At 59.5% G+C, this 27314-nt stretch overlaps 1 protein-coding gene across 1 annotated transcript in view; it reads left to right on the top strand.

Annotated features, from left to right (window-relative positions):
• BAI1 (brain-specific angiogenesis inhibitor 1) overlaps positions 1-27314 on the top strand; it is a 67327-nt gene that overhangs the window by 38256 nt on the left and 1757 nt on the right. The window contains exons 18-28 of the mRNA XM_006879446.1: positions 1-95; positions 5169-5272; positions 8276-8378; positions 9195-9345; positions 9986-10055; positions 10854-10920; positions 11867-11952; positions 21770-21941; positions 24164-24259; positions 26024-26063; positions 26832-27313. Coding sequence (XP_006879508.1) covers positions 1-95; positions 5169-5272; positions 8276-8378; positions 9195-9345; positions 9986-10055; positions 10854-10920; positions 11867-11952; positions 21770-21941; positions 24164-24259; positions 26024-26063; positions 26832-27313 — 1466 coding nt within the window. The remainder of the gene's footprint in view (positions 96-5168; positions 5273-8275; positions 8379-9194; positions 9346-9985; positions 10056-10853; positions 10921-11866; positions 11953-21769; positions 21942-24163; positions 24260-26023; positions 26064-26831; position 27314) is intronic.

The raw sequence follows: 27314 nt of genomic DNA, 5'->3' as shown, positions 1-27314 counted from the left end.
GCTGCCGCACGGTGCCCCTCGACGCCCTCCGGACGCGCTGCCTCTGTGACCGGCTCTCCACCTTCGCCATCTTAGCCCAGCTCAGCGCCGACGCGGTGAGACGCCGCGCGGGCGGACGCGGGGGCCCCGGCGGGAGGGCGCAGGTCGGCGGGGGGTGGGGGGACGGGCCTGCGCGCTGCGGAGGGGTCGGTGCGCCCCTGGCGCGGCGGGGCTCAGACCCCCGGGGCCTCTGGAGTGCGTGGGTAGGAGCTGGCCGAGTGACAGGGAGTTGGGGGACAGGCCTGGGACCTCACAGAGTGACTGTCGCCTGGGCCCGGGCTCCCCAAGTCAGCCTCACGCTCATCTCCTCCTCGGGTCTTCCAGCGAGTCCTTGACGGGAGGGGGGGCCTCAGTGGCGAGGGTGGCCCTGAGGCTCCGGGCCGGGAGGACAGCGTGCTGGCCACCCTCTCATCACCTACCCGCCGACCCCTCCGCCGCCAGCGAGGTCCCAGCCTCCAAGGAGAGGGGACATGGAGGCCTGACCCCGTTCTTGGGGAGCCTCACTGGGGGCTGGGTGGCAGAGGCTGCTGGGCCCGGCCCAGGTGGCCCTCCCCAGGAAGGCCCATCATCCAGGGCCCTCGCTTTTTTTTCTTCCTGTGGTTCTTGTGGGGGCTGTTGGTTTCCATGGTGACGGCAATGAGGGCCAGCAAGTTGCCTGGGGCTCTGGGTGCTGGGCTTGGTCCACTGGGGCTGTGGGCCCCCGTCGCCCGGGCCTGGCACGCCCGCTGGCCCCAGGAAGGCCTGGTCGCTGTCACGGGCAGGCCTTCAAGCCCTGGGAGGAGGGAAGGGCTGGGGTCTTGGCTCATACAGCCCCTCAGCCTGACCTGGTTGGATCCACACGGGGCAGGCGAGAGGCCAGGCTTAAGGGTCATGGTGCCCAGCGCTGGTCCCAGAGGCTGGCTGGGGAGCTGTGCTCTGGACGTCCAAGGTTGCAGCCTCTCTGGGAGGGTGGGTTCTGGCCATGACCCTCTGGCTGAGCCCTCAGGCGGCCCAGCGTGCAGTGCGTGTTTATTGGGGTCTTGTGGGTGGATGGGGTACTGTTGCTTAGGACTCTCCAGAACTGAGGGGCTTGGGTACAGAGGGGGCCTTCAGAGGAGAGCAGACCTTATTCAGGTGCCACTTAGGAGGGGAAACTGAGGCAGCTCCCTGGGGCAGAGTGCCGACATTGAGACTGTGAGAGTTGAAGGGTCAGCTTGACTGGGGGGGAGTCAAGAAGCCCCATGCCAGCCTGACCCTTCTCAGTCAGTGTCCCCCAGGGAGGACATGAGGCTTAGGGCACAGGGGCCTGCAGTGGCCACAGGGCCATCCCCGTGGGAGGACCAAGGGCAGGACCAGCTTCTCTGAGCCTCTGCTTCTCCATCTGTGGTGAGGGGGTGACAGTCACCTCTGCTTGTCTGAGGTCCCCTCAGGTGAGGGGGGCTGAGTGCAGGACTATAGGGGCATGGGGAGCAGGGGTTAAATGGCCTCTTCCGCACTCTGTGTCCTCCCCCAGTGAAAAGACAGGTGTGGATGGAGAGGGAAGGGGAGCCCCCCCTAGCACACTGGCTGTTCTGTCCTGGCTGTGGATAGCAATGAATGTGGGAGCAGGGTAGATGGGGTCTCAGACAAACCTGGGGAGTCAGGCTGAAAGGAGGGACTTGGGAGCTCCAGGCTTCCTTCCTGGAGAGCATTTGCAGGGAAGCATTCAAGGAGATGGAGTGGGGCTCTGAGGGGTGAATAGGAGTTCAGCTGTCCAGTCTATCCCAGTGAGAGTTGGAGAAGAAGCTGCTGGAGTGTGGTGGGGCGGTGAGGCTCTGGGCTGTAGAGGCCGCGGAGCAGGAGAAGGTGGTCCCCACTCGGGCTAGACACAAGCTTGATGTGCACCCCTGTGGCCGAGGGGGCTGCGGTGGGACTGGGGTGAGGGGAACGAGTGGGCGTGGAGAGCAGCCCAGTGGGCAGCTGGAGTGGGCTGAGGTGAGCAGGGTCGGCACGAGGAGCCTGGGAACTGGCTGCTGGGCACCTGGAGGGCATGGAGTGGGTTTCTTAGTCCTGGAGTCCATTACGAGCTGATGGCCACCACTGCCGGTGCTTCAGGGTATGTGATCCTGGTGAGAGAAGACACAAAGCATGGTGGTGAGACCAGGCGTCCCCTCTGGCTGGCAGGCGGGGTGCAGTCCGCTGGGCTTCTGCCAGGTGCATGACCTCAGGAAGGTTAAGTGACAAGTCGGGGTCACACCTGTTTTGAAGCTGTGACGGGGTTGGAGTATGTGATGTGTTTACGGCACTCGGCACCCAGTGGCGCTGTAGTAATGGTCTGCAGAGGCCAGTTGTTAGCTCTGTGCTGGAGCATTCCAGTGTGACTGGGGTCCACACCAGGTGAGTGGGGCAGGGAGGCTCAGTGAGGAATGGAGTAGGGGTCAGGTTGTGACCAGGGGCAGGGTTCAGCCTATAACCAGGACTTAGGCTCCGCGTGGCTTTGGGATTGGAGTCGAGTGTGTGATCCCGGGCCGGACTTAGAGGTGTGACCAGAGTGAGGATCCGGGTAAGGCCGGACTCAGGCCCAGCATGTGCTGGGATCAGGGCTCAGCCAGTCCCCAAGGTCATGAGGCGGAGTGTGATTGGGTAGAAATGGACCTGTGGCCTGGGTTGGGACTCAGTGTATGGGCCTTTGGGAGCATGGACAGTTGAAGCAGGACTAGGACCACACTTGAAGGAAGAGTCATGAGTGTGTAGGGTATGTAGAGGGTTCTGGAAATGACAGAACCAGAGGCTGGACCAAGGCTGGGCTCAGCGTCCTATGGGGGAAGCAGGTGTGTAACCCGCAGACGTAGTGGCTGTGGAGAGGCTGGGGGTGAGTCAGAGCGAGAGATGCTGCTGCAGACTAGGTGCTTGAGTCTCTGAGCTCAGAGAAGAGCCGCCTCTTGTCCCTGTGAGGGCTGGGGAAGGCATGCCCAGAGGAGCAGCATGTGCGAAGGCCCTGGGGCAACTTGCACATGCAAGGGTCCTGCCTGGACTCCCTGCCCCCTGCCCTGGCGCACTACTCAAACCCTGCCGGCTGAGGCTGTCGGAGGGACCGCTGAGCCAGGTGGGGAGGAGGCAGGAGCAGGTGGGCAGGTGGCCTGGTGCTGCCAGGCCTAATGAGGGCAGATGAGGCAGATGGCATGGAGGCCAGGCAGGAGCCGGCTGGAACAGGTGTGAACCACTTACGCAGTCGTCCATGACCTGTGTACATGTGGCCGGGGGCTGGGCCGGTGTCCTGGCAAGGGTTGCTGGGGTCATCCTGACCTTTATCAGCCCTGGGCCTCAGTTTCTCCATTGGTACACCTTCAGAGATGGCTCTGGACTCAGTACTTGGGTTCTGTTAGTGCTTGCCTTTCACCTGCAGAGGGACTACCGAGAACCCCAACCTGGAAAGCACTGTCAGGATTCACAAAGTGAGGTGTGGGCGGCTGGGCAGGCATTTGTGGGCAAATTCACACTCTGTGGAACCCCAGCCTCCTGGGTTAATCCCAGGGACCCACCTGGAGGAGGCAGCTATAGCACCAAGCAGGATGGTGGGTTGCTGGGCTTCTACAGGAGAGAAGCTGTGTGGCCAGGATCCTGAGGACTCTGTACCAAGGCACTAGGCTAGGCAGGTGTGGGGCAGAAGAACAATTTGGGGTGCCTCCTGACCTTGAGGGGGAGCTAGGCTGGAGGGGTGGAGGATAGAGAGATGAGAGACAGGTGTGGAGGGGGCTGATGGGCCCCCATAGTTACCATGGCTTGGGAGTAGAGGAAGCTGGACCCGGGGGAGGCTGGATTCCAGGGGTCTGTGGCCACTAGGCTAAGGGCCACCTGAGGTGAGAGGATACGTTGGAGGAGCAGAGGGCGGTCCTCAGGACCCTGTTGACATCAAAGCCTGGAGCCCAGGAGGAGGAGGCATGTCTGAGATTACCCATGAATTTAGAATGGAGCTGGCTCCAGTTGAGGCTCAGCTGTCTGAACCACTGACCTGTGCCTGCCTGGGCCAGCTGGAGGGGAGGGTGGTCACAGGACAGAGTATCAGCTGCTGGACCTGGCATCTAGCAGCTACCTCCAGCAGAGGGACCCAGGTGGGAAAAGACTATCCCCCAGCAGAGGACGCAGGTAGGGACAGACTATCCCCAGCAGAGGGACCCAAGCGGGCACAGGGTCATGGCTAGAGGGGCATGGGGTCAGGGAGGGCTTCTTGGAGGAAGTGTGGACGGTACAATCCTGTGTGGATGGGAGCACAGCAGTGTGGACACCTGCTGCAGTTGGACCGATGAAGGGGGCTGGTGGGTGCCGACCTCGAGTGCCAGGCTCAGAGCTGGGGGCGCACTGAGGGGTGAGCAGTGAGAGCTGGGGTTAGCTGTTCTGCGGGTGTCATGAGCTCGGGGTAGGGGTGCTCCTAAGAAGCTCATCCCGTCCAGGCTGTACCCTCCCTCCTCACTGGCTGCCAACAGTGGGTGGGGGCTGGGAGCCATCTCCCCTTGGTCCTCTATTTGTGAAAGTCACACGAGAAGGTGGGAGCAGTGACCATAAAGCTATTGAGACCCTGCAGCTGTGCAGCAGCAAGGACTCAGTGCTGGGGGGGCATCTCAGGGACTCAGACTTCCTGATGGGGAGCAGCAGCCACAGGGGGAGGGGAGCCTTCTCCAAGGCCTGGGGGCACCATGGCCGACTTTGAGCCTGGGGGTGGGAGTGTTGGTGAAAAACAGAGCCCAGGGTGAGGAGCAGGTAAGAGGTGGGCATGTGAGACCAGGCCAGGCAGGGGCAGTGTAGAGGAGGTGGGCATGGAGTTGGGGGCCATAGGAGGAGCAAGTGGGACAACTTGAGATGTGAAGGAGGTTAGAGTTTGAAGTGCTGGTTGGATGAGCTGGAGCTGGGGAATGTTGGGGGAGAAGACCCCTCCACAGAGAGTGGAAATGACTGGAGTGGGCCAGCTCTGATGCCTCTGTTGTCTGGCATAAGGCCCCTTTCCCTGGACGGAGTGGGGTCTATGATGGAAGGCTGAGTAGGAGCTCTGGGGGACAGGAAAGGACCTGGGAGGGAGCCTGGAACTGCGGGGTGAGGGTCTGGACTTGGGAAGAACAGGCCAGCTGCCTGGGTGCCCTCCCTGACTTGTGTCTCTTGCCCGGCGTGGACCACAGAACATGGAGAAGGCCACTGTGCCATCGGTGGCCCTCATCGTGGGCTGCGGCGTGTCCTCGCTCACCCTGCTCTTACTCATCATCATCTACGTCTCTGTGTGGAGGTGAGTGCTTCCCGAAGGGGTCCCCCCACACCAAGCCTCTCCATCCTGCCCACCATTGGCATGGGGGGTTCCTCTGCCCCACGCCATCCCCCAGCCTGGCTGTGACCCTGTCCTCACCATTGTCCCGCTGCCCTCCCAGCCTCTCTGTTACCTCTACAGCCTCAGCCTTCACCTGTCCGGGGTCCTGGTGTCTATCACATCTGACACTGAATGCCATCGACAGGGTGGAGGATGATAAACTCTGGTATAGAGTGGACATAGACCCTGCCCATACTTCTCCCTGTCCCAGTACACTGAGCTCTTTGGGGGCACTGGTCAGCACTCACGCCATTGGGCACTGTGCGGCCAGGGCTGCCCTGTCTTGTTTCCTGGACAGGCAGGGCCTCATGGATGTGGGGTTGAGGCAGCCCAGGGTTTCTGCCACCCCCTTTCCTGGAGGCAGTAGGTGCCCACCCTAGGGGCTCCTTGTTCGTTTGCCTGGCTCTCTGGGGAAGCAACTTGCTAGATAGGGCCACACTAGCCTGTGTGGGAAAGATAGGCAAAGGACCTGGGTCTGAGCCAGTGAGGCAGGCTGTCTGTCAGGCGGGGGTGGGGATGAGTATCTGACCAGCATGGCCTCAGTGTGTGAGGGTGACATCCTGAGGGGGACATGACTGCATGCCCTGCCCCCAGTGGCCTGGTCTGTGCCCCCTGGGAAACAGTTTGAGAGGGAGGGCCAGTCCAAGGTCACTCTGCCAGGGCACTTGCCCACCAGGCCCTTGACTCAATGCACCATGCCTGGCTGCCCCTGCCCATGGTCAGCACCATGTCAGCTGATGATCAGAATTGACAGCCTTTCGCTCTGTGAGCTGATGAGAGGTCGATGGACTCGATAGGGGTAGCAGCGCTTTTGAAGGCACCATTCACCCTCCTGTCCTCCCTGAGGGCCAGCTGATCTGGCCCTGAAATGTCAGCATCAGCACCCACCTGACAGAACTTGGGAACAGGTGTAGCAGTATAGCTGGATGAGAGCCAGAAACAGACAGTAAAACCCGGCAACAAACTGTGTCCCAGGAGAGACTGGGAGGGAGATGACCTGTAAAGGGATGAGCCATTCTAGCTGGAGGGCCAGCTGTGCCCTTCTTGGTGCCCATTTGTGTGCCATGCTTTGATGAGGTGACACTAGGAATAGTGTTGATGGTGGGGAGGGCGATGATGGTGACAGAGGTGTTAGAAGGAATTAATGTGATGGGTGGGGGGTGATGACCAGTGGGCCTGACCAAGTGTGTGCCGTGTTCAGCTTGGTCAGGATGAGCTCAGCTTGCTGAGTGGGGACAGTGATGATTGTATTGGTGGTGGTGAAGATGATGATGGTAATGCCATGATGATGGTATTGGTGATTAGAGAGGTTGGACGAGTGATGGAGTTGATGATGGTTATAGAGGTTCCGGAGTTATTTATGTTGGTGATGGTGATGGAGGTGGTGATGACAGTAATGGTGGTGATGATGATGAGGATGGTGATAGAGGTGATGGAGGCAACAGTAATGATGGTGGTGATGATGATGGAGGTTTTGGAGATGGTAGTGTTGAGGATGATAGAGTAGTGATGATGATGGTGGTGGTTATGGTGGTGGTTATGTCAGTATTTGTACTTAGAGAGGTTAGACTAGTGATAGTGTTGATGATGGCTGTAGAAGTTTTGGAGTTATTGATGGTGGTGATGATGGTGGTGGTGATGATAATGGCTGTAGGTTTTGGAGATGGTAGTGATGATGATGGTGGTGATCATGGTTGTAGTGATGATGGTGGTGGCGATGATAGTAGTGGTGATGATGATGATGGAGTGGTGGTGGTGATTTGATTGTGGTGGTGATGATGGTGGTGGTGATGATGATTGTAGTGATGATAGTGATGGGGGTGGTCATGGTGGTGGTGGTGGCGGTGACGGTGATGGAGGCTGTGATGGTGGTGGTGGTCATGGTGGTGGTGGTGGTGGTGACGGTGGTGGAGGTGGTGATGGTGGTGGTGGTGACGGTGATGGAGGCTGTGATGGTGGTGGTGGTCATGGTGGTGGTGGTGATGGTGGGTGTGGTGGTGGTCATGGTGGTGGTGACGGTGGTGGTGGTGGTGGTGATGGTGGGTGTGGTGGTGGTCATGGTGGTGGTGGTGATGGTGGGTGTGGTGGTGGTCATGGTGGTGGTGACGGTGGTGGTGGTGGTGATGGTGGGTGTGGTGGTGGTCATGGTGGTGGTGTTTACAGTGGTGGTGGTGTTTGTGATGACGGTGGTGGTAATAGAAGTGGTGGAGGTAGTAATAGCTATAATGGTGGTCATTCTAGTGGCTCTGTGTTTGGAAACTGTAGTGATGATGATCATGGGATGGTGGTGGTGGTGGTGATAGCAATGGTGGAAGTGGTGAGGGAAGTGATGATGATACCTCTACAGGTGCTGAGTGGTGGCAGTCGTGATGATGGGCTAGTGATGGTGGTGGTGGTTGTGGTGATGTGAGTGGTAGGAATAGAGATGGTGAAGGTGGTGATGGTAGTGATGAGAGTGATGCCAGGTGCTGTTGAGATTCTGGAGGCAGTGATGTTGATGGTGACGGGTGTTGTGATGGTAGTGGTGAATGCGGTGACTAGAGGGTATTTATGGAGGTGGTGGCAGTGATAACGGTGGCTATGATTGTGGTGGTTGTGGCGATGGTGACAGTAGTGACATTGGAGGTGATGAAGGCAGTGATAGTGGTGATGATGATGGCTGTGGAGGTGTTGGAGGTGGTGGTAGCATTGAAGGTGGTAGTCTTGGTGGTTGTGGTGATGGTGTTGGTGGAAGGAGGCAATAACGATGTTAGAGAGGTGGTGACGGCAGTGATGGTGATGATGATGGTGGTAGTTCTGGAGATTTGGGAGGTGGTGGACGTGATAGTAGTGGGGACTGCATGGAGGCCTGGGACTCTGCTCTTGGTGCCACCACAGAAGATGAGCTGCATGGGCGCTGACCACAGGCTACCGTCCTCACACTAGGTACATCCGCTCGGAGCGATCAGTCATCCTCATCAACTTCTGCCTGTCCATCATCTCTTCCAATGCCCTCATCCTTATTGGACAGACCCAGACCCGCAACAAGGTAGGCGCCCTGCTGTGCTCATCTTCATGGTCCCATGGGCTGGGGCGCCAGCAGGAGCTGGACCTGAGATTGTCGGGGAGCTTGGACCAGAGGGGGCTGCACCTCACCCCCAGTCTCAGGCTATCGCAGCCCCAGACCATGTGTGGTATAAGGGACCCTGGGTCCCAGAGTCCCCAGCTGTGTGACCCTTTGAGGTCACGCAGCTCCAGCTCCTCGGGCCTGCTGTGGGGGCCTGGGGTCAGAACTCATCTTCCTGAGTCTGATCCATGGTCTAGGGGCCCCTCTCCTGAGCCTCTTGTTGCTGTGACGTCTGGCTCCCAAGTCCGTTTCTTCGCTGTCCCCCTTCCCCTGCCAGCCTCTGGATAGCACAGGACATGATAATGCCCTTGGCTGGTGCTCTCTGAGGTGCCCACTGCATCCCCCACTGTGGTCCCTATGCCCATTCAGCTCTCCCCTCCCTGCCCAGCCCTCCACGAGGGCACTGTGCACATGCAGGGCCCAGAGCTGATGGAGAGCAGGGCCTGGCCAGGTTCAGGAGCTGGACCTCAGCAGAGGTGGGAGGGTGCGGTGACTTGCTGCGTGGCCTCAGGGTCAATGCACTCACTCTCTCTGCACCCCTCTCCCTTGCTGACTGAGTGCATTTGCACTTAGGTTGGTGCTGGAGGGACAGGATGGGCTTCTGTGCTTGCCCGTTGGGGGGCTGGTCCCTGGTTCCCGGATGATCCCCTGGATGCTGGGCTGGGCGGGGCCCTGGGACTCTCCTGCGGGGGAGTGTGGCCCGGAGCTGCCGCCCAGCCTCACCCACTGCCCGCCCAGGTGGTGTGCACGCTGGTGGCCGCCTTCCTGCACTTCTTCTTCCTCTCCTCCTTCTGCTGGGTGCTCACGGAGGCCTGGCAGTCCTACATGGCCGTCACAGGCCGCCTCCGGAACCGCCTTGTCCGAAAGCGCTTCCTGTGCCTGGGCTGGGGTGAGTGGCTCAGCCCGCACAGCCCCCTTCCCTCCCTGCCCTGCCCTCTGGCCGCCCCCTCCTCATAATCAGTCACCTGATGAAGTACAGGACGCTTGTCACCTGGAAAGGGCAGTTGAACAGGGCCCGCTCTTGGCCACATTGTGATGCTGAAAGTCCTGCCACTGTCATCTCAAAACACCCACGATGGATGGGTCCCAGCAGCTCTTCCAGAAAGGACTAGAAAGAAAAGCCTGGTGATCTAATTTTGAAAACCAGTTTAAGCCGATTTCTGTCCAAGATTATGCAAGAAAACAGACCCCCTCAGCCAGGGGGCACGCAGAATACAGTGACCACACCAGTGGTCTTGAGCAGGCAACTGTGAGGACGGTGCAGAGGGGCAGGTCACTGGGTCACAGCCACTCACATCCCACAACATTAGCTGGCTCTCACTTCTGCTAAGAGCGTGTCCCCATAGCCTGAGGTTCCCATCTGGTTGGCGTCCACAGCTTTCACTTGCCCCTGGTCCTGCAGGGCATCTCCTTGTCCACCCCTGCCCACCTCTCACACTCGGTCTCACCTCCTGTTTGGGGCCCTCGCTCTGCCAGCCTGGGAGGAGGCGGGGGTCCAGGGGACTGACTCATTCTCTCCGACTCTGCAGGTCTGCCTGCGCTGGTTGTGGCCATCTCCGTGGGCTTCACCAAGGCCAGAGGGTACAGCACTGTCAACTAGTGAGTCCCCACCTCCCAGAGCTCTCCTGGGGCGGCCTGGGCTGTGGCCTGGAGGCAGGGCCGGTACAGCCACAGCCCATCTTGCTGAGGAGAAAGCTGAGGCTTGGAGAAGCGAGGGAGAGCTGCTGTGCTGGAGTCTGAGCTCCAGGGGCCCCTCCTCACAAGTGACCCTTCCCCACTAGCCACTCACAACTGAGAGAAGGAGGGACCGCCTCTCTGAGCCTCAGTTTCTCCCCTGACAAGGTACAGGCTGGGCGCTGCTTGTGTGCCCTGACCTCCATCAAGCTGGTGGCATCTGGGAGGACCCAGGGTCAACTAGGACCAGGTCCTAGAACCTCGATTGCCAAAGCAGGAAGTGAAGATTCGAGAGGCCAGATGCTAATATGGGGCAGAAGAGCTGGGAAAGAGGGGTGTGAGGCCAGGGACACGGGAGGTTCTGGAGGGACCACAGTCTGGGGGGCCACTATGGGTCAGAAGTGGGGCATGCAGAGGGGTCAGCCAGACTAGAGGTGGGGGTTGAGGGCTGGGTGTGAAGGACACAGGCTGGACTGAGTGGGTGTGGCCTACCATTTAGAATTAGGGGAGAAGCCTTCAGGACAGAAGAGGGAGGGGCACTGGGAGGTCCTGGAAAGGAGTCAGTAGAAGAGGCTGGGGGAGAGGAGCCAGCTGGGAAGGGGCCTGGGAGTGGGGCAGGCCTTTTATCTTCCTCTGTCCCCCAACCCCTCTTGAGAAGCACAGCCCCCAGTGTTGTGGGGTGAGGGCCCCCTTGCTGACACTAACTGGCCTGTCCCTCTCCAGCTGCTGGCTCTCCCTGGAGGGGGGCCTGCTGTACGCCTTCGTGGGACCAGCGGCCGCTGTGGTGCTGGTAGGACCCGCCCCTCGAGCCCCCACCAGACCCTTGGCTCGCAGAGGCTGCCCCGGGTAGGGGAGCCTAGCTGCAGCATCCCTCTGCCCAGCCCTGGGGTTCAGCCAGGGTCCAGACTTCCTGCTGGCTGGTGCAGCCTTGCCCTGCCTGGACCCCAAGGGGCCTGTTGAATAATGATGGTGAGGGAGTGAGGAGGGTAGACAGATGAACCCCTGGGGGAGTGAAGCAGCAGAGAACTCAAGGTCTAAGCCCAGGGGAGGCGTGTCCACCCAAAGGCCCATGGGGCCTGGGGCTTTTTGTCCAGCAGGCTGCATGCCTCTCAGGTGTGCTCTGTGGGGGCAGCCTGTGCTGTTTGCTTTGAGGGGAATCAGACCTCCTGGAGCCCCAGGCTGTGTCCTTGTCCAGAGCAGATGAGGACAGGACAGGTGGGGGAGATTCTGGATCTTCCCCACCCCACTCCCAGGAAGCTCGCCCACCACCTGCTCAGAATCCCTGCATAGTCAGAGCTGTTCCCTAGCAGGGCCCCCTTCTCCATGGATACCCCACGCTCAGCTGGGCACAGCAGGGTGGCCGGCCGCTCTCCCTGACCCGCACCCAGCCCCGGGCTCTGCGCCTTTATTCCTCGAAGGCTCCTTTGCCGAACAGGCCTGTGCCCTGCATGCTAATGTCCTTCACACTAGCGTGGGCGCCATTTTTAGGGGGCCACTGGCCGCAGAGTAGGCCCCAGCCCTCGCTGAAGCTTGCCATCCCTCCATTCCCCTGGTGCATCAGTAGGGTGAGGGGCTGTTCCTTCCCAGCTGGTGACCTTGTACAGGGGCACCCCTAAAACAGGACGGAGTCAGAGTGGCCATCGTGGGTCACAGGAACTCTGTGGACAGTCCTGGGGGCCTGGACAGGGTCCCAGTAAGGAGGACATTGTGGTGACAGCTGCCCCTGTGCCTGGCAGGTGAACATGGTCATTGGGATCCTGGTGTTCAACAGGCTGGTGTCCAAGGATGGCATTACGGACAAGAAGCTGAAGGAGCGGGCAGGGTAGGGCAGCACCTTGGACCAGCGAAAACCACCCCGGGCTTTCCTCCTGTGTGCAGGGTGGGGAAGCTGAGGCCTGGGCCCTGGAAGTCCTCAGACACTGTCTCCAGGAGGCCCTGTCCTTGCTGAGGTCTGTGGCTGGACAGTGCTCAGCCCACGGTGGGCACTGGGTCTCAGGTGGCCTCCCACACTGAGGCTTTTCAGTACCGTGACCTCCTGTCCATGTGCTGCGTGACCCAGAGCAAGGACACCTCTCCCTGGGGACAGACCCAGGCTGTTCTGTGGGTCCTTCTCCCTTCCATGGGGGGTGTGGGCAGCTCATTTTGTCTCCACGTTGCCGAGAGAGCTGTGCACAGAGGTTGGTGCCCCAGGGGCGTCAGTAGGGCCTGGGGTGAGCTCTGAGACTGCATCAGCCCACCCCCAGGACAGCGGGAACCACTGGTGGGGTGGGAGCTGCAGGGTCATCCCTCTGTCCCCCTCACCCTTCTGAGCTCCTTGCCTGCTGCCCGCTGCTCGCTCTTTGCACCCCTTGGGGTCTCCGCACACCCCTCCCGTCTGTGTCTGTCATTGTCACGTCTCTGTCTGTCTCTCTGCTCTGTTCTTCCTCCTCCCGCTCTGTCCCTCCCTGGTGATTCCAGTTAGCTGACTTGGGCAGACATGACCCTGAGGGACCCCACAGTGGCCTGGGTCCAAGTCTCCTGTACCCCACATCCCTGTACTTGAGCAGAGCAGGCCTCTCCATGAGTGCCCCCCTGGTCCTGACCCAGGTCAGCAGGGCCCCTGGGACCATGCTCACCCACTCACACACGGGTGGGTGTGACAGTGGCCTGACCATGTCATCTCCCACAGTGACCCTCCAGGATGGTGTCAGCACCCAATTTACAGCTCAGCGTTCTGCATTCAGGTCACTTGAGAAGCTGGGGTAATGGGGCCTGAGCTCCAGCCAACCAGGACCATCTGGGCCCTGCTGCCGTCCTTGGGTGACCTCTTACCCGAGTGTGGCTGTGAGCAAAGCCACCCAGACCCCCAAGTGCTCCAGTGCAGACAAGAGGCACAGCGCACAGATCTGTGCACACACACACACGTGCATTCACCCACCACGTGTGTGTGGATTCCACACACTTATTCATATATGTGCACATATGCTCATGCTCCCATGTTCACCCACCCCACCAGACACGTGTGCACGCATTACACAGTAAACATGCATGCTCGTGTGTGCATGTTTACATGCTCATTCCACACGCACATGGTGCCCTTACATTGATACACTCCATGTATCCTCATGTGAACGCGTTCGCACCCAGCAACTGCACATTTGACAGCTCTGAGGGCAATTGTGTCAGAGACAGTAAAGTTGACACAGGAGAGAGCGGGTTTTAGGGCTGCTGTACATAGCGACTCAACGGCACCTCACGGCAGCGGCCTGCTGGCAGGAAGCTGTGCTGCAGTCCTGAAGGCATGCGGTTCAAGGCCACCAGCGGCTCTGCACAAGGATGGGCAGTCTCCTCCTGAGCCACTAACGGCCTCTGCAAACCCGCTGGGCGGTCGGCTATGGGTCAGTTCCAGCTCCGTAGTACACAGCCAGCTTCAGCACCGTCCACATGTGCACACATCGCACATTGATACACGTATATGTTCACACATGCACCTGCACATGGTGCACGCTCATGCTCACATATGCACGTGCACACCCACAGTGCACGCTCACAGTGCACACTCAGTGCACGCTCATGCTCACAGGTACGCCCGCGTGCACACCCACAGTGCACACTCATAGTGCACGCTCATGTTCACAGGTACACCCGCGTGCACACCCACAGTGCACACTCATAGTGCACGCTCATGTTCACAGGTACACCCACGTGCACATCATCAGTGCACGCTCATGCTCACAGGTACACCTACATGTGCACACCACAGAGGCCTGTGGGGTCCCTGCCTAGGTCTGCTGAGAGGCTCACTTCCTCTGCAGGGTGCCCCGGGTCCCAGGGTGCTGAGAGGCAATCTGGATCCTGACCCCTCAAACATATAGACAGGCCCGGGGCTGGGGCAGTGGCCAGAATCCAGGACTCAGGCTTGTTTGTGGAAACAGCATCCCGTCTGGGGCTGCGCTCAGGAGCAGTGAGGTGGTCTGGCCTGTGCCCTTCATGACCCACACTCCCTGCCCGGCCACCTGGCCCTGCCTGCTCCACACCCACAGCTCCCAGCCTGATGCAGAGGGGCCCCACCGCTGGGCAGAACTGTCCTTGAGGTCTGCTGGTCCCCACTCAGGAGGCCGCCCCAGGCCCTGGGCTTGACCCGTGTGCAGCGCGGCCCATTCTCTTTGAACCCTGGGTTTCAGTGGGCAGTCAGCTTCTGTTTCAGCCTTTTAATTTCACTTGCAGTGCGCTGCCCGAGCCCCCACTAGGGTGTGCCCTCAAATGTGCCAGGTGTGGAGTTATTTCTGCCAACGACGCCAGCGCTGATGCCACCAGTAACGCCATGTTAGTGCCTCCCCGACCCCACACTCTGGCTCCTCCTGGGTCTCCTGCCTCTCCCTCCTCTGTCCACTCTGGCTTCCCACCTTCCCCCTCCATTGAGTCTGACCCACGGGCTCCCCTCCCCTCCCTCAGGACACGGGGTGGGGACCACTGCAGCTGAGGGGTCAGGACCGTGAGCCTCTGTGACAGAGGTCAGGCTGGGCAGAGGCTGGGATCAGGCCGTATCACACTGTGATGGGACGGGGCTGCAGCCAGCCCGGGGTCATTGCCACTGTGGCTGAGGTGGACCTGTGCAGAGTGACTTCAGCCGTGGGGGAGGTCAGGACCCTCTCTGTGTGGCAGGACGGTGTCCTCAGACTCCCCGCATTGTGCTCCCATGTCCAAGCACTGCTCAGATGCTCGGGCTGGCCAGCGCTGGGAGGACAGTCCTGTGTCGAGGCTCTGCCACGGGTGGTCGGCCTCCTTGTGTGAGGTGAACCAGGCATAGGCGGCAGTTAGGACCCAGGCGTGTGTGACCATGTGTGTGAGTGTACGTACATGTGTGAGGGTGTGTGTGAGCCTGCTGTGAATATCAGTAAACGTGTGTGCTGTGCCTGAGTGCACACGGGCTTTGTGTGGGAGTGTGCACGTTTACACAGGTGTGTGTGCATGTGGAAATGAACGTGCATGTGTGAACACACATGTGAGTGTGGTGCTGGCTAGGGTGGAGCAGTGTGGAGGAGGGTAAGAGTCCCCTCGGCCTGTGGTCCAGGCATGACCACCCTTAGCTGTATAAGTGCTGGTGTGTGTGTGTGTGTATGTGTGTGTAGGGAATCGTGAGCTCAGCGTCCCACCTCTGTGCTGGGTCGGGTGTGGGCCAGTGGAGGTGTGTGGGCTTCCCAGCCACGAGGAAACCTTGGCATGCTGGCCACTTTATTAGCTCAAGTCCTATGTACACCCTGTTACAGTCTTGGTTGAACCCTCTTGGATCAACTCCCAGGAGTGGCCCAGGAGCCTGATGTCCTGAGCCTGGAAGACAAAGGGCACCTTTCTGGCCACGCCAGGCCAGTCATTTTAATTGGACTTGGGGTGAGCTGGGGGAATCAGCCAGGCTGACCAGGGTCCTTGAGTCCTCAGCTGAGAGGGAGGATTGCTCTGGGCCAGACTCAGGACAGCAACTGCCTGAGTCCCCTGTCCAGGTCCCTGTACATCCCCTGGCCTCCTTTCCCCCTGCCAATACTGGGGTGGACACCTCTCTTTCTCAGCTAGTAAGTAAGGCCTGGGCTCTTGACCATCTTGAGGGAACAGTCACACCTGGTGTCAGACTGTGACTCCTACATTTGCACTTAGGCCATCTCCGTCCTCAGGGAGCCCTGGCTGTGGATGGGGGAGGGATTCCTTGGGAATGGCTAGGGAGGGGGCCGTGGGTGTGGTTGGGGGCTGTGGGTGTGAATGGGGGAAGGGCTTCGTGACTGTGGGTGAGGGAAGGGCCCCGGGACGGGGTGGTGAGGTGTGGATGGGGAGGGTCCCCCTGGGGGTGGATCAGGGGGCATGGATGTAGATGGGGTAGGGCTCCCTGGGTGTAGATGGGGAGGAGCTACTTGGGTGTGGATGGGGGCGTGGGTTTGGATGAGGATGAGGAGGGGCCCCATGGGTTTGAAGTCCCTCAGTGCTGCCCTCTGCAGAGCTGCTTCGGAAGCTGCAGGGTGATTGGGGATGGTATTGTCTTCCTGTCCCCTGACCCTGGCATCTGTGGGCACAGGAGCAGTCTGGGGCAGAGGTGGGTGGGGCAGATGACTCTGGGGAGGAGGTGAGGAGGTAGGAGCACAGGTGGGGCTGGGTCTGCTTTGGGAGGGAGGAGCGTGCTCCTGCCCCGCCCTCAAGGAGGGCTGTGAGACCCAGAACATGGTGTTAATCCTCCATGTGTGGATGTTCACCAAGGATCTGTGCCCCTCCTTGGCCCCTCCAAGCAATGCAGAGCATCCATGGGTCCCAGCCCACCCCTACCCCACCCTCTGCCTTGAGCTGTGCTGGGCCTAGGGGGGCAGCGAGCACCCTCCCCCTACTGTCTGGGGGTCTGGACTCTGGGCCACTAGCTCCCCCTACTGTCTGGGGGTCTGGACTCTGGGCCACTAGCAGATCTGAAGGTTTCATCTGGGTGTGTAAAAAGGTCAAAGCTTCAGCTTTTCACCAAGTCTGTCCACGGCACGCCCTGCCCCTTCGGTTGGATGGGCCTTTGCAGCAGCGGTGCGGCAGCCGGGCCTTACGGCTCTGGTTCTGGTTCACGGTCGGTTAAGGAGCTGCATACAGCTCACGACCAGGATCCCCAGGCTGCAGCCCAAGACCAAGCAGTGAACATCATCTTCTCCAGTGCAGGACTCGCCTGGGCTGCTCTGGGGTCGGGGGGTCAGGGTCGCCCAGGCCTCTCGTGGCTCCAGCGCTGCGGGTCCGCTGGGCAGGCTCACAGTCACACTGCCTCCTTCCTGCTGCCTCTCCTTTTTCTGTCTGCCGGCCTCGAGGCTCGTCTCACACACACACAGACTCAGGCAGTTCAGGGCGTGGCCTTCTCTCCAGGGCCACGCAGCGAACCGAACCGTTCCCTTATCTCTCAGGGTTTGCCAAGGAGGCCTCATCTGAATAGTGAGCAAGGTTGAATTACAGTTCCCATTTCACAGTGCTGACCAGTCCTGCGAGGTGCGTGCCAACCACTGGCCAGGCCAGAGGTGTCATACCATGGTGTTTGCAGCTGGCCCAGGAGAGCCCGTTTAGCCTGGGCAAGAGTTCCAAACCCTCCACAGCACATATGGGCAAGGTGGTTCCTCAGAATTAGGGGAATCTCTCAGAGAACAAGGGAAAAGGCCATAGAGAGGGAGTCCTTTCCACACGGCCTGTGCATGGCCTCTTTGCCAGGGAGCAAGCTCATAAACACAGCAGTCCAGCTGTCCTGAGATGAGCCCACCCGCAGGTCGGGACGAGGGTGGCGGCACTGGGAGACTTCATCAGGCGGGATCAGGTTCTCCAAGTCTTGCATTTCCACTTTTTTTTTTTTGGGAAGTGGGGAGTGAGCGAAAAGATCGATTTATTAGCGGAGATGTGTCTCAGAACAAGGAGATCTCTTCAGAAGCGGGGGTAGGAAAGGCCTTGCCTGCCCTCTTTCTGGCACCTGATGACATTTAACTGGGAGAGTAACATTCTTGCCCCAGTCTCTGTCCACATTAACATACTAAAACCTTTAAGGGACATTCTCTGTCCACCACAGACCAGTCCACCAGGGCCTCCCGCCCTCTGCTCAGTACAGGGTTTGCGACCACACTTGGCCCTGGTAATGGCCAGAGCGCACATGCCTTGAGGAACGTGATCCTCTGGCATCTTCCTCGTCTCCTCTCCCCTCCGCCCATGAGGAGATGACTATCTTCAGTATGGGCCCTACTTTGCTCCCCCACTTTGCGTGGAAGCCTGCTCAAAAGCATGGAGCCCCTTGATGCTGCTATCACCCCATTCCAGGCACCTGCTTGCAGTTGGAAAGAACTTGACACACTGAAGATCAAAGCCAAGCCTACAATGCAGATTATACCGCATCACCAAGAAAACGCATGCGCACCACACACCTGCAGGCAGCAGCAGGGAGACAGAGGACTTCCCTCTGCTTGGATCCACAGTCGGCACCCATGGCAGTAGCAGTCGGATCAAAAAATGTGCTGCGTTTGGAAGCTGTGTTGTTAAGGATCCCTTTAAAAGTGCTAAAGAGCAAGGTTGTCAGTGTAGAGGCTAAGGTGTGGCTTATCCGGACCGTGGTCTTCTCATTGCTTCCTTTGCATCTAAAAGCTGGCCAGTGACTAGGGAAAATCCCGAAGACATGGTGGCTTGGGTGCTGGCGTTGGTGAAGAGTGGAATATCCCAGGGGCTGTGGTGAGAACAAACATCTGTGTGGAAGACGTGGGATGGGGGTGCTCCTTGGATGCTGGGGTGGTGAGGCTTCCCTTCACACAGTTGGGAGCATGTTGTCAGGAAAGTCCAATCTTTGGAGAAAGACATGCTGGCGGGTTAGCGAAGGAGAGGGTGACCTTACCCAGACGGATTGTCACAGTGGCCGCAGCGGGGGTGGGGCAAGGTTGCACTGTTGTTGGTGAGGTCACCATGAAATGTTGGCTCAGTGACACCTAACAACGCTTTAGATGGTCAGTCTTTGCACTGCCCATTCCCGTGAAGTCAGGCTGGAGGCCGACCTGCCTGCGCTGTGATCACAGCCCCCTGTCCAGGTGGCTCGTGGAGCGGCCGGAAGCCAGGTCCAGGCCTGCGGGCAGTGGCCTGTACTCTCGCTCTCTCCGTTGTCCTCCCCGGCTCAGCTCAGCCCCGTTCAGTTGGGCTTCACTCCCCTTCACCCCTGTTGTGTAAGTCCAGTCATGCACACAGCTCCCCGACTGTGAGCGGCCAGCTCTCACATTGCCTTCCCCTCAGGGCCACTGATGCCAGGGGAACGTGCCAAAGTCCAGCCCACTGGTCAGTGCTCACCTCCCCCACTTCTGCTCGTCTCACAGGCCCAAGTGGCCACTCCAAGCTCTCTACTCCCCAGCTTGCTCCTTCTAGTCCTGGAAGGGGGTTTCTCTGGTGGTTTCTGCCATGGTCTGGTCACACCCTTCAGGGCCCAAGTGTCCCCCACAAACCCTGTCATCGTTCTGCACGAGCAGCTGTCCGTCAGGCCTTCAGCCATCAGGGTGCTCGAAGTCCAAGGTCGCTTTCTTGGAGACATCTCTCTGGGCATGAGCCCCATTTCCCCTTCCCCCAATGAGCGTAGCCCCTTGGGTATTGCAGCAAAGGATGTGGGCCGGGATGACTGATACAGGCCCAGAACCAGACAGGAGGTCGTCTGCCGAAGGGTCGCTGTGAGGCAGTCCGTTCAGGAGCTCCTGCCTGAAGGGCAGACCCCTCACAGGCCCCCGGGGGTTGTGCTTTGCTTTCTTAACACTTTACAAAGTGAAGGTTTGTGACAACTTTGCCACTTTTCAAGTGTGTGTGCTTGGCCTGTGTCACTTTTGGGTCACCCTTGCTGACCTCTGTCGGCAGCTGCACACGAGTGGCCTGCGCCCCCACAGCCACGCTCCTTTCCTGCAGTGGTGTCTTCTCAGGCATGCTGTATCCTCCCTGGCACGTGCAGGTACGTGGGGGAAGCAGCCCTTTAACCAGACATCTGTAACATGGTCAGGCAAACAGCCTTTTAAACGTCCAGTTTTGTGAGTGTGTGGCCTCGAGCCCTGGCAGGCAGAACTCACACCCTGGCCCCTGTCAGTCATCTTGGACTTTACTCCAGGCCACTCGCCTCAGCGTCTGTCCACACTGCTTTCCTGTGAACCGTTACAGACGTCCATCGCCCCCCACCCTCCTTCTGTGTCCTCTTTCCCCACAACCAACTATTCCAGCGAGCCTGGGCCGGAGAGTGGCCACACTGTGCCGACAGGTGCAGAAATGACTGCCCACATGGGGTCGCCACCAGTACAACGCTGGCTCGCAGCAGATGCCCGCCTCCAGCCTGCCTACAGAGCCCACATCAGCTGGCCTTCCACGGCGCCCTCTTCTGGACCCAGTAGTCCTTTGCGACAGCCAGGCATAATTTAGAGTGTAGAAGCTGTCCATTGGCCAGCGTGGCTCTACTGGGGTCGGCAGGCCACAGCCCAGCTTGGGCCCAGCGCTGGTGTGTGACAGTCTCCCTGTACAGCCTAGGCCCACTCCTCGCTGACAGGCTCCTCTCGGCCTGCCTGCTGCCCATCCACCACCGCTGCTCCTGGGCCCCTTTGCTGCCTCGCTGTTGAAGACCTCGACACATAGCTCTCCGGGGAGATTCCTTGCTCTAATCCTCATATGTTCTGCTTTTCTTGCTCCCCCCACCCCACCCCAGTTTGCCAAACTTCTTTGGGTTGGCTTTATACAACCAGAAGGAAACCAAGCCCAGCACCAGTGAGTTCCACAAGGCAGCCCTTTCTGCTGAGTTCTTGCAGAGGACACCGCCTCCTTGCTCTCCTGCAGAGGCTGGTGGGTTTGAACACACTACTCGGGGCTCCTGTGCATGTAAATACACAGGTAAACTCTTTTCAGGCCCAACTCTTTAAATTGTGGCCCTTTCACAGAGCCACAAACTAACCACTCTCCTATAGATAAACCACAGATACTTTGTTTACATTAACAGGTTACAGTTTATCTAATTTGCATTGTCTGTTTGCCAGCCCCTGAAAGGCCGGGTTGTCCCCAGGATCAGATACAAGGTATCAAACCATCAGGTTATTTAACACCCAGGATATGGCAAAAGTAACAGAGCCTCTGAGCAGAAAATTAGGGGAAAGGTCAGGCTCAAGGGAGCAGGGGCTGTGTGGTCGAGCGGACCTGAGTTTCTCAATGTGAGAATGTGAAAGTTCAGCTTGTAGTTCAGTTTCCCGGCCCTGCCTCACCCCACCTCCCCTCCCGCTCACTCCACACCACACCTTGGCCTCATCTTTCTAAAGGGGTGGTACAGGCAGTCACCCGTGAATGTCTCAGACTCCCCAGAACAGCCCAGGGTCACGGAGCAGTGCAGACTGGGTAGGGCCGTTTGCTGAGGCCAGGAGTGGCACAGACCCCCTTTAAGGGCAAGACCACCACAGTAGTGTGGGGAGGGTGAACTACAAAGGACTGTGTGCATCTGGCGCTCATGGGGGTCTCCTCGGGGAAGGGGCCCTCCCACAGTGCATGGGTTACAGGGGTGGGGAGTGGGCAGGGACTGGACAGAACAGGGCCTGACGCCAAGGAAACCGGCCTTTCTGTTCCTGTCACTATGTTTCCATCCCTGGTTCCCTCCTGCTCACTTGTCTGTCTGTCGGGCTTTGTGTCTCTCTTCTCTCTTTCCTTCCAGAGCCAGTGCTCAAGCCTGGCCAGGCCCCTCCTCAAGGCCAGCTTGGACTGCAGTTAGGCCTGGACCCTTGGTTTGGGGCCCAAGGGGTACCTGACCTGAGGCCACCCTCACCTTTCTTCCCTGCTATCTCTGAGACAGGAAAGGAGGTCCCATCCAGGGGTTCTGCAGCCCAGCCCCCCACTAGGAGCTCTTGAGTCAGCAGGGGTGCACCAGAGAGAGTGCTTGGGAGTTGGGGGGAGGCGCTCATAAGTGACTGAGGGATGAGAAGTCCAGAGAGAGGCCCCGTGGATGGAGGGTGAGTGGAAGCTGGGGGCACAGAGCAGAGGGCCCTGCAACCCCTTAGAGAGCTGGCCTGGTCCAGCCCTGCAGCCACATCGATTGGGCTGCGGGGCTGAGACCCTGGGTGGCGGGGCTGAGTGGTCCCTTCTGTGTGGGCGTGGTGGGGTTCAGCCTGGCCCTGACCCCGCGCCCTCCACAGGGCCTCGCTGTGGAGTTCCTGCGTGGTGTTGCCGCTGCTGGCGCTGACCTGGATGTCAGCTGTCCTCGCTGTCACCGACCGCCGCTCCGCCCTCTTCCAGATTCTCTTCGCGGTCTTCGACTCACTGGAGGGCTTCGTCATAGTGATGGTGCACTGCGTTCTCCGCAGAGAGGTGGGCGGGGCGCCGCAGGGGCAGAACGGGCTGGGGCAAGGGGACGTCGTCTCAGGACCAGATCTGGGAGGCCAGAGGGCCAATGGGACACATCAGAGGGCTGACCCATCAGGACACCAGGGGTCAGCAGACTGCAGAAAGTGGGGACTGGCACAGCAGACACCTCTTCAGAAGCAGACCTTGGGGGGGCGGGGCAGACCCTGGAGGGTGGGGCAGGCTCTGGGGTGCTGGGGCAGACACTAGGACTAGGCAGATGGGAGGTCCTCTTGGGGCAGACCTCACGGGCCTAGGGCAGACCTCAGGGGGCTGGGGCAGACCCTGGGAGGCTGGACAGACCCTTGGGGACTTGGGCAGACCCTGGGGGCTAGCACAGCAGATATGCCTCAGCAGCAGACCCCTGGAGAGCTGAGGCTTGTCTGCCTGGGACCAAAACCCATTACAATGGGCCATGTGCGTGAGCAAAGCCAAGCTCCAGCAGCAACTGAGACTGCCTCTAGCATTTTCTAAACCAAACACCATCCCATCAGCCCCCTGGCTAGTTGTGGCACTGTGTCCTCTTGGGACACGTGTTCCCTCAGAGTTGTGAGGCCAGCATCTCACCCAGAGTTCTTTAGAAGAGCAAAATAGGTTGACAAATTCAGATGCTCTCTGAGGTCCTCACCCGCCTGTGCCGGGAAGTCTGGGAGACAGCAGCTGCCACCCACCAGGAGGAAATCCGTATCTGCGTTCATCCCAAGGAAAGGTGACCCACAGAATTTGGACATTCTTGAGTGTCGTTAATATCACACTAAAGTTAAATGCTGTTGAAGGTGATCCAAAAAAGCGATGTCATAGTACATGACAGGGACTTGACAGAATTCAAGGCAGAAGGGAGAAAACCTGGGATAAGGACCTATCTGCTTCTGTCTGAAGGGACTTGGCAGGAGGTCGAGAGCTCCTGAAGGATGTTCACTGTGTGGTTGTAAAAGATAACGGACAGTGCTGGAAAGGACGGGAGTCCCAGGACACACGCTGCTCACGTGGGGCCTGAACTGAGGACACTGCGTGGAAAGCTGTGTGGGGAGGAAGCTGCAAGCTACCTGCTCGCCTCAGCTCCGGCCCGGCTCACGCCACCCCAGAGCCTGACAGGCCTGGATTTGGACCACGGGGAGGCCTGAGGTCCCATCAGAGACAACCCCGCCTCCTGTAGCCGTTTGGCCACTCACTGAGGTCCTTGGCTTGAGTTGTGAGTCTGGACAAGGAGCTTCCAACATGGAAGATGAACTTTGAGAGCAAAGACCATCCGAAAAGACACGTCCCTGAGAGACGGAGCTGACAGGAGTCCTGTCACGGGCGGGGATCTCACCAGCAGGTCATGCCAGGGGCCTGCTCCCACTCTCGGCTGGTGTCTGTGTGACAGGACCTGCAGGATGAGAGAAAAGTACTTGTGCTACACAGAGTGGCCGCCCAGTGAGGGTGAAAGTGGGGAGAAGGCAGCTTCCGGAACAGTGACCAGCTGAATTCAGGAGGCACCGTGGAGGGGCCGCTGGCAGAGCAGGCTCTGTGGGCTGGCAGCAGGAGCTCAGAACCACACACACTCTGGGAGCTCCCCAGTGGCCCCGTGGCTGAGCTCGTGACGGCTCGTCGGGAGACTGGCCTGGCCATGTGCTCCTGGAAGTCCAGCCATCAGTCCTGCACAGCACAGACCTGCTGCTGTGACATGAATGAGACTCAGGGACTCACAACCAAGGGACACTTTGAAAGAAGAAAGGATGTGAACACCTGGTTACAGGTGTCCTACGAGGAAGGTGGAGGAGCTGGCCACGTGGGCACTGGGCAGAGGCTGGAGTGATCTGGCTGCAAGCCCAGGACCACCAGCAGCCAGCAGGGCCTGCAGAGTCCTTCCAAGGCCTAGAGGCTCTGCGGGATCTGACTGGTGACTGCAGGCTGCTCTCTAGACAGTGGGAGGACACATTTCTGGGCATTAGACTGTCTGTGGTCACATTTCAGCAGTGCCATCAACCCTGTCCACCTCAGCGTAGCGAGCTCACACCAGTATCATGTCGACAGGTGTCCTCCTGCCCTGGACACTGGGTGGTGAGGCTCCCTCTCCTTCAGCTTGTGCTGTTGGGGTCAGGATGAGGGGTCCGGAAAAGGAGGACATGATGGGCTTGTATTGCTGGCCAGGGGAAAGGCCTGCAGGGGCGCCCGTGAGGATACTGACTTTCCCTTCTGCCCCTCAGGTCCAGGACGCTGTGAAGTGCCGTGTGGTGGACCGCCAAGAGGAGGGCAATGGGGACTCTGGGGGCTCCTTCCAGAATGGCCACGCACAGCTCATGGTAGGACCCAGCCCGGGATGCAGGCACTGCCCACTGCCACAGCCCAGAGGCCCCACAAACCCCATTACAGGAGCCCTTGGCCCAGTTTGCAGATGGAGAAACTGAGGCTTGTCAGGGTGACAAGTTTGGGAGGTGCTGGTGGCACAGGCCACATTGAACCCCCGGAGTACCAGCCCCCCTCAGCTCCTGCCCCGTTTAACTCTCCCTAAAGTAAGGTCACCCCCACTCAGGACCCCTATGTGCCAGGCTTCTGCACCAGTAGTACTCTCAATGGCACTTCCAACTCAGCACACCCCACGTTGCACAAGACCGTCCCCCAAGCCCCAGGTGTGCCCACCCCCACCCCATCACATCCTCTATGACAGCAGCCCTCACTGTCCCCCATCCCCAGGTGTGCTGCCCCCACCCCCATCACATCGCCTGTGACAGCAACCCTCACCGTCCCCCAGCAGGGACGTGAACACCAGAACATCCCACCCGGAAGGAAAGCCAGCTCCTCCCTGTCCCCCAAACCCCAGGGGCTCCCACACTTGCTCTGTGCTGACTCTCCCAGAAGCCCAGCTTCCCCACCTAGCCCACATGCCCACCACAGAGCTATAGCTGTGCTGCCACCACCTCCAGGGAGCCCTCCCTTACTGCAGCATGGTGGCTCCATCTATCAACCAGTCGCTGACCTGCAGGCTCTTGGTCTGGTGAGGGGCCTCAGTGGCTATGAAGTCCTAGGCAGGTCCCCCTGGGTGAGTCTGGGTCTTGGCACCGTCGCAGCAGCATCTTCCACTCAACACAGGGTGTCCAGCAGGACAGTGACCTCTGACCTCTGTAGGCCTCAGTTTCTCTATCTGAAACAGTTGGTTTCAAGTATCTCTCCCTGGTTGTCTCATCAATGGATGCAGCCCCGCCCCAGCCTGAGGCTCCCAGTCCCTGATTTTCAACCTCCTGGTGGTAGTAGTGATATGACCACAAAGCTGTGGGGTGGACTCCTGACAGGTGCTCCTGTGCTGTATGTGCAGGGCTGGTGAAAGTCTGGCCAGATTGTGCCCCAAGGGCTGACCAGCCAGGCCCAGGCACGGGGCCTGCATCCGAGCCCCACGGGCCACTCTTGGCCCTCTCTGGTGGTCTCCTTGTCACCCAGAGAGCAGTGGTCTTGGGGCTGTTGTGACTGTCACATGGCCAGCCCTCAGCACACATGCACACACATCGGTGGTCCTGCCAGGATACCTGTTGTGTGCCCTGCTCCAGTGAAGGGCCTGGAGGTGGAGCAACCCTTGTCCATGCGGCTCAGGCTGGGGCACTGCTGGGCTGCGGCGCCCCCACTTCACAGCTAACCACTGGACCCTTAGAGGCAGAGTGCATCCACATGCATGTGCCCTCAAAAGTGTGATCGTGCATGCAATGTGCACGCGTATATATGCACACGCACACATCTATACGCACACGTGTATATGTGCACATGCACGTGTGTATATGCACACACGCGTGTATATGCACATGCACTTACATAACTCATGCATGTGTCAACACTTATATGCACACTCACCCTTGTGTATTCACATGCACACATATGCACAGTAGCACACACGTGTAAGCTCATATACGCACGCCCACATGTGCACACACGTGCACAGGGCCCAGGCCTATGCGTGGAGACCAGGTCTCCTCCAGCCGCAGCATGTGTACAGGCACGGCTGTAACTGGGACGTAGTAACTGTTGGTCTCACGCGCGGGCCCCACCCTGGGCTGCCCCACCGCCCCTCTGTCTTGCAGACGGATTTCGAGAAGGACGTGGACCTGGCCTGTAGATCAGGTGAGCGCCTGACAGGTGAGGACGACAGGTGCCCCTGCCGGGCCTGCTGCTTTTTTCTTGTCTGTGTGTCTGTCTGTCCATCTGTCTGTCCTCATTCCCCCCTCCCCTCGTGTTCCATCCCATGCAGAGAAGCAGAATCCTGCCCAGGACCCCTGGCCTGGGGGCAGATCTGACCTAGGTTGGCACCTTCCCCTCACGTGGGGCCTAGACCCCATGGCCGCCCCTCCTTTCCAGGCACAACTCTGCCCCTACTTCCCCTCCTGACAGGCAAGGTCCCAGGGCTTGGTCGGGAACAGCTGGAAGACCTCAGGCGGGGTGTCCTGGTTCAGGATGCCCACCCTGTCCCACAAGCAGGGAGGCTCCCTGATCTCAGAAGTGTCCCACAGACCCTTTCAGTCATCCGAACGGCCCAGCCTACCCCACCCACTCTCCCCAATGCCAAGAGTTCCATGTGTCTCCATGTCTTTATTGTCTCATCCCAGGGAGCATGGGGTGGGGAGCCCCCAGATGGGGGATCGGGGGGGGGGGGCAGCACAGAAGAGGCCCTGACTGCCATTGAGCTTCCTGGAAGCAAGTGCAAAAAAGGAATCAGCTGCCCAATAAAAGGAGGCCTTCCGGGTGGAAGCTCTGTCAGGGTGACCTGCCTGGAGACAACAGGGGAGACTCAGACCCCGGTGGTGGCCCCAAGCAGGATGTGGGGGCCAGGATGGGACTGGCGTGTCGAAGCCCATCGCCCTGGCCGAGGCTGACCGAGCCCATCCCCCACAGTGCTGAACAAGGACATCGCGGCCTGCCGCACGGCCACCATCACAGGCACGCTCAAGCGGCCATCGCTGCCCGCAGAAGAGGAGAAGCTGAAGCTGGCCCATGCACAGGCGCCGGCCTCCAACTTCAACAGCCTCCCAGCCAACGTGTCCAAGCTGCCGCTGTACGGCTCGCCCCGCTACCCTGGCACCGGGCCGCTGCCCGACTTCCCCAATCACTCGCTGACCCTCAAGAAGGACAAGGCCGCCAAGGCCGCCTTCGTCGGCGACGGGGACATCTTCAAGAAGCTGGACTCGGAGCTGAGCCGCGCCCAGGAGAAGGCTCTGGATACGAGCTATGTGATCCTGCCCACGGCCACGGCCACGCTGCGGCCAAAGGCCAAGGAGGAACCCAAGTACAGCATCAACATCGACCAGATGCCCCAGACGCGACTCATCCACCTCAACATGGCCCCTGATGCCGGCTTTGCCCGCAGCCCCCCGACCC

This window comes from Elephantulus edwardii, unplaced genomic scaffold (assembly GCF_000299155.1).
Source record: "Elephantulus edwardii isolate Elephantulus edwardi_28Jun2011 unplaced genomic scaffold, EleEdw1.0 scaffold00003, whole genome shotgun sequence".
Lineage (NCBI taxonomy): Eukaryota > Metazoa > Chordata > Mammalia > Macroscelidea > Macroscelididae > Elephantulus > Elephantulus edwardii.
This window is presented reverse-complemented; position numbering and strand designations above follow the sequence as displayed.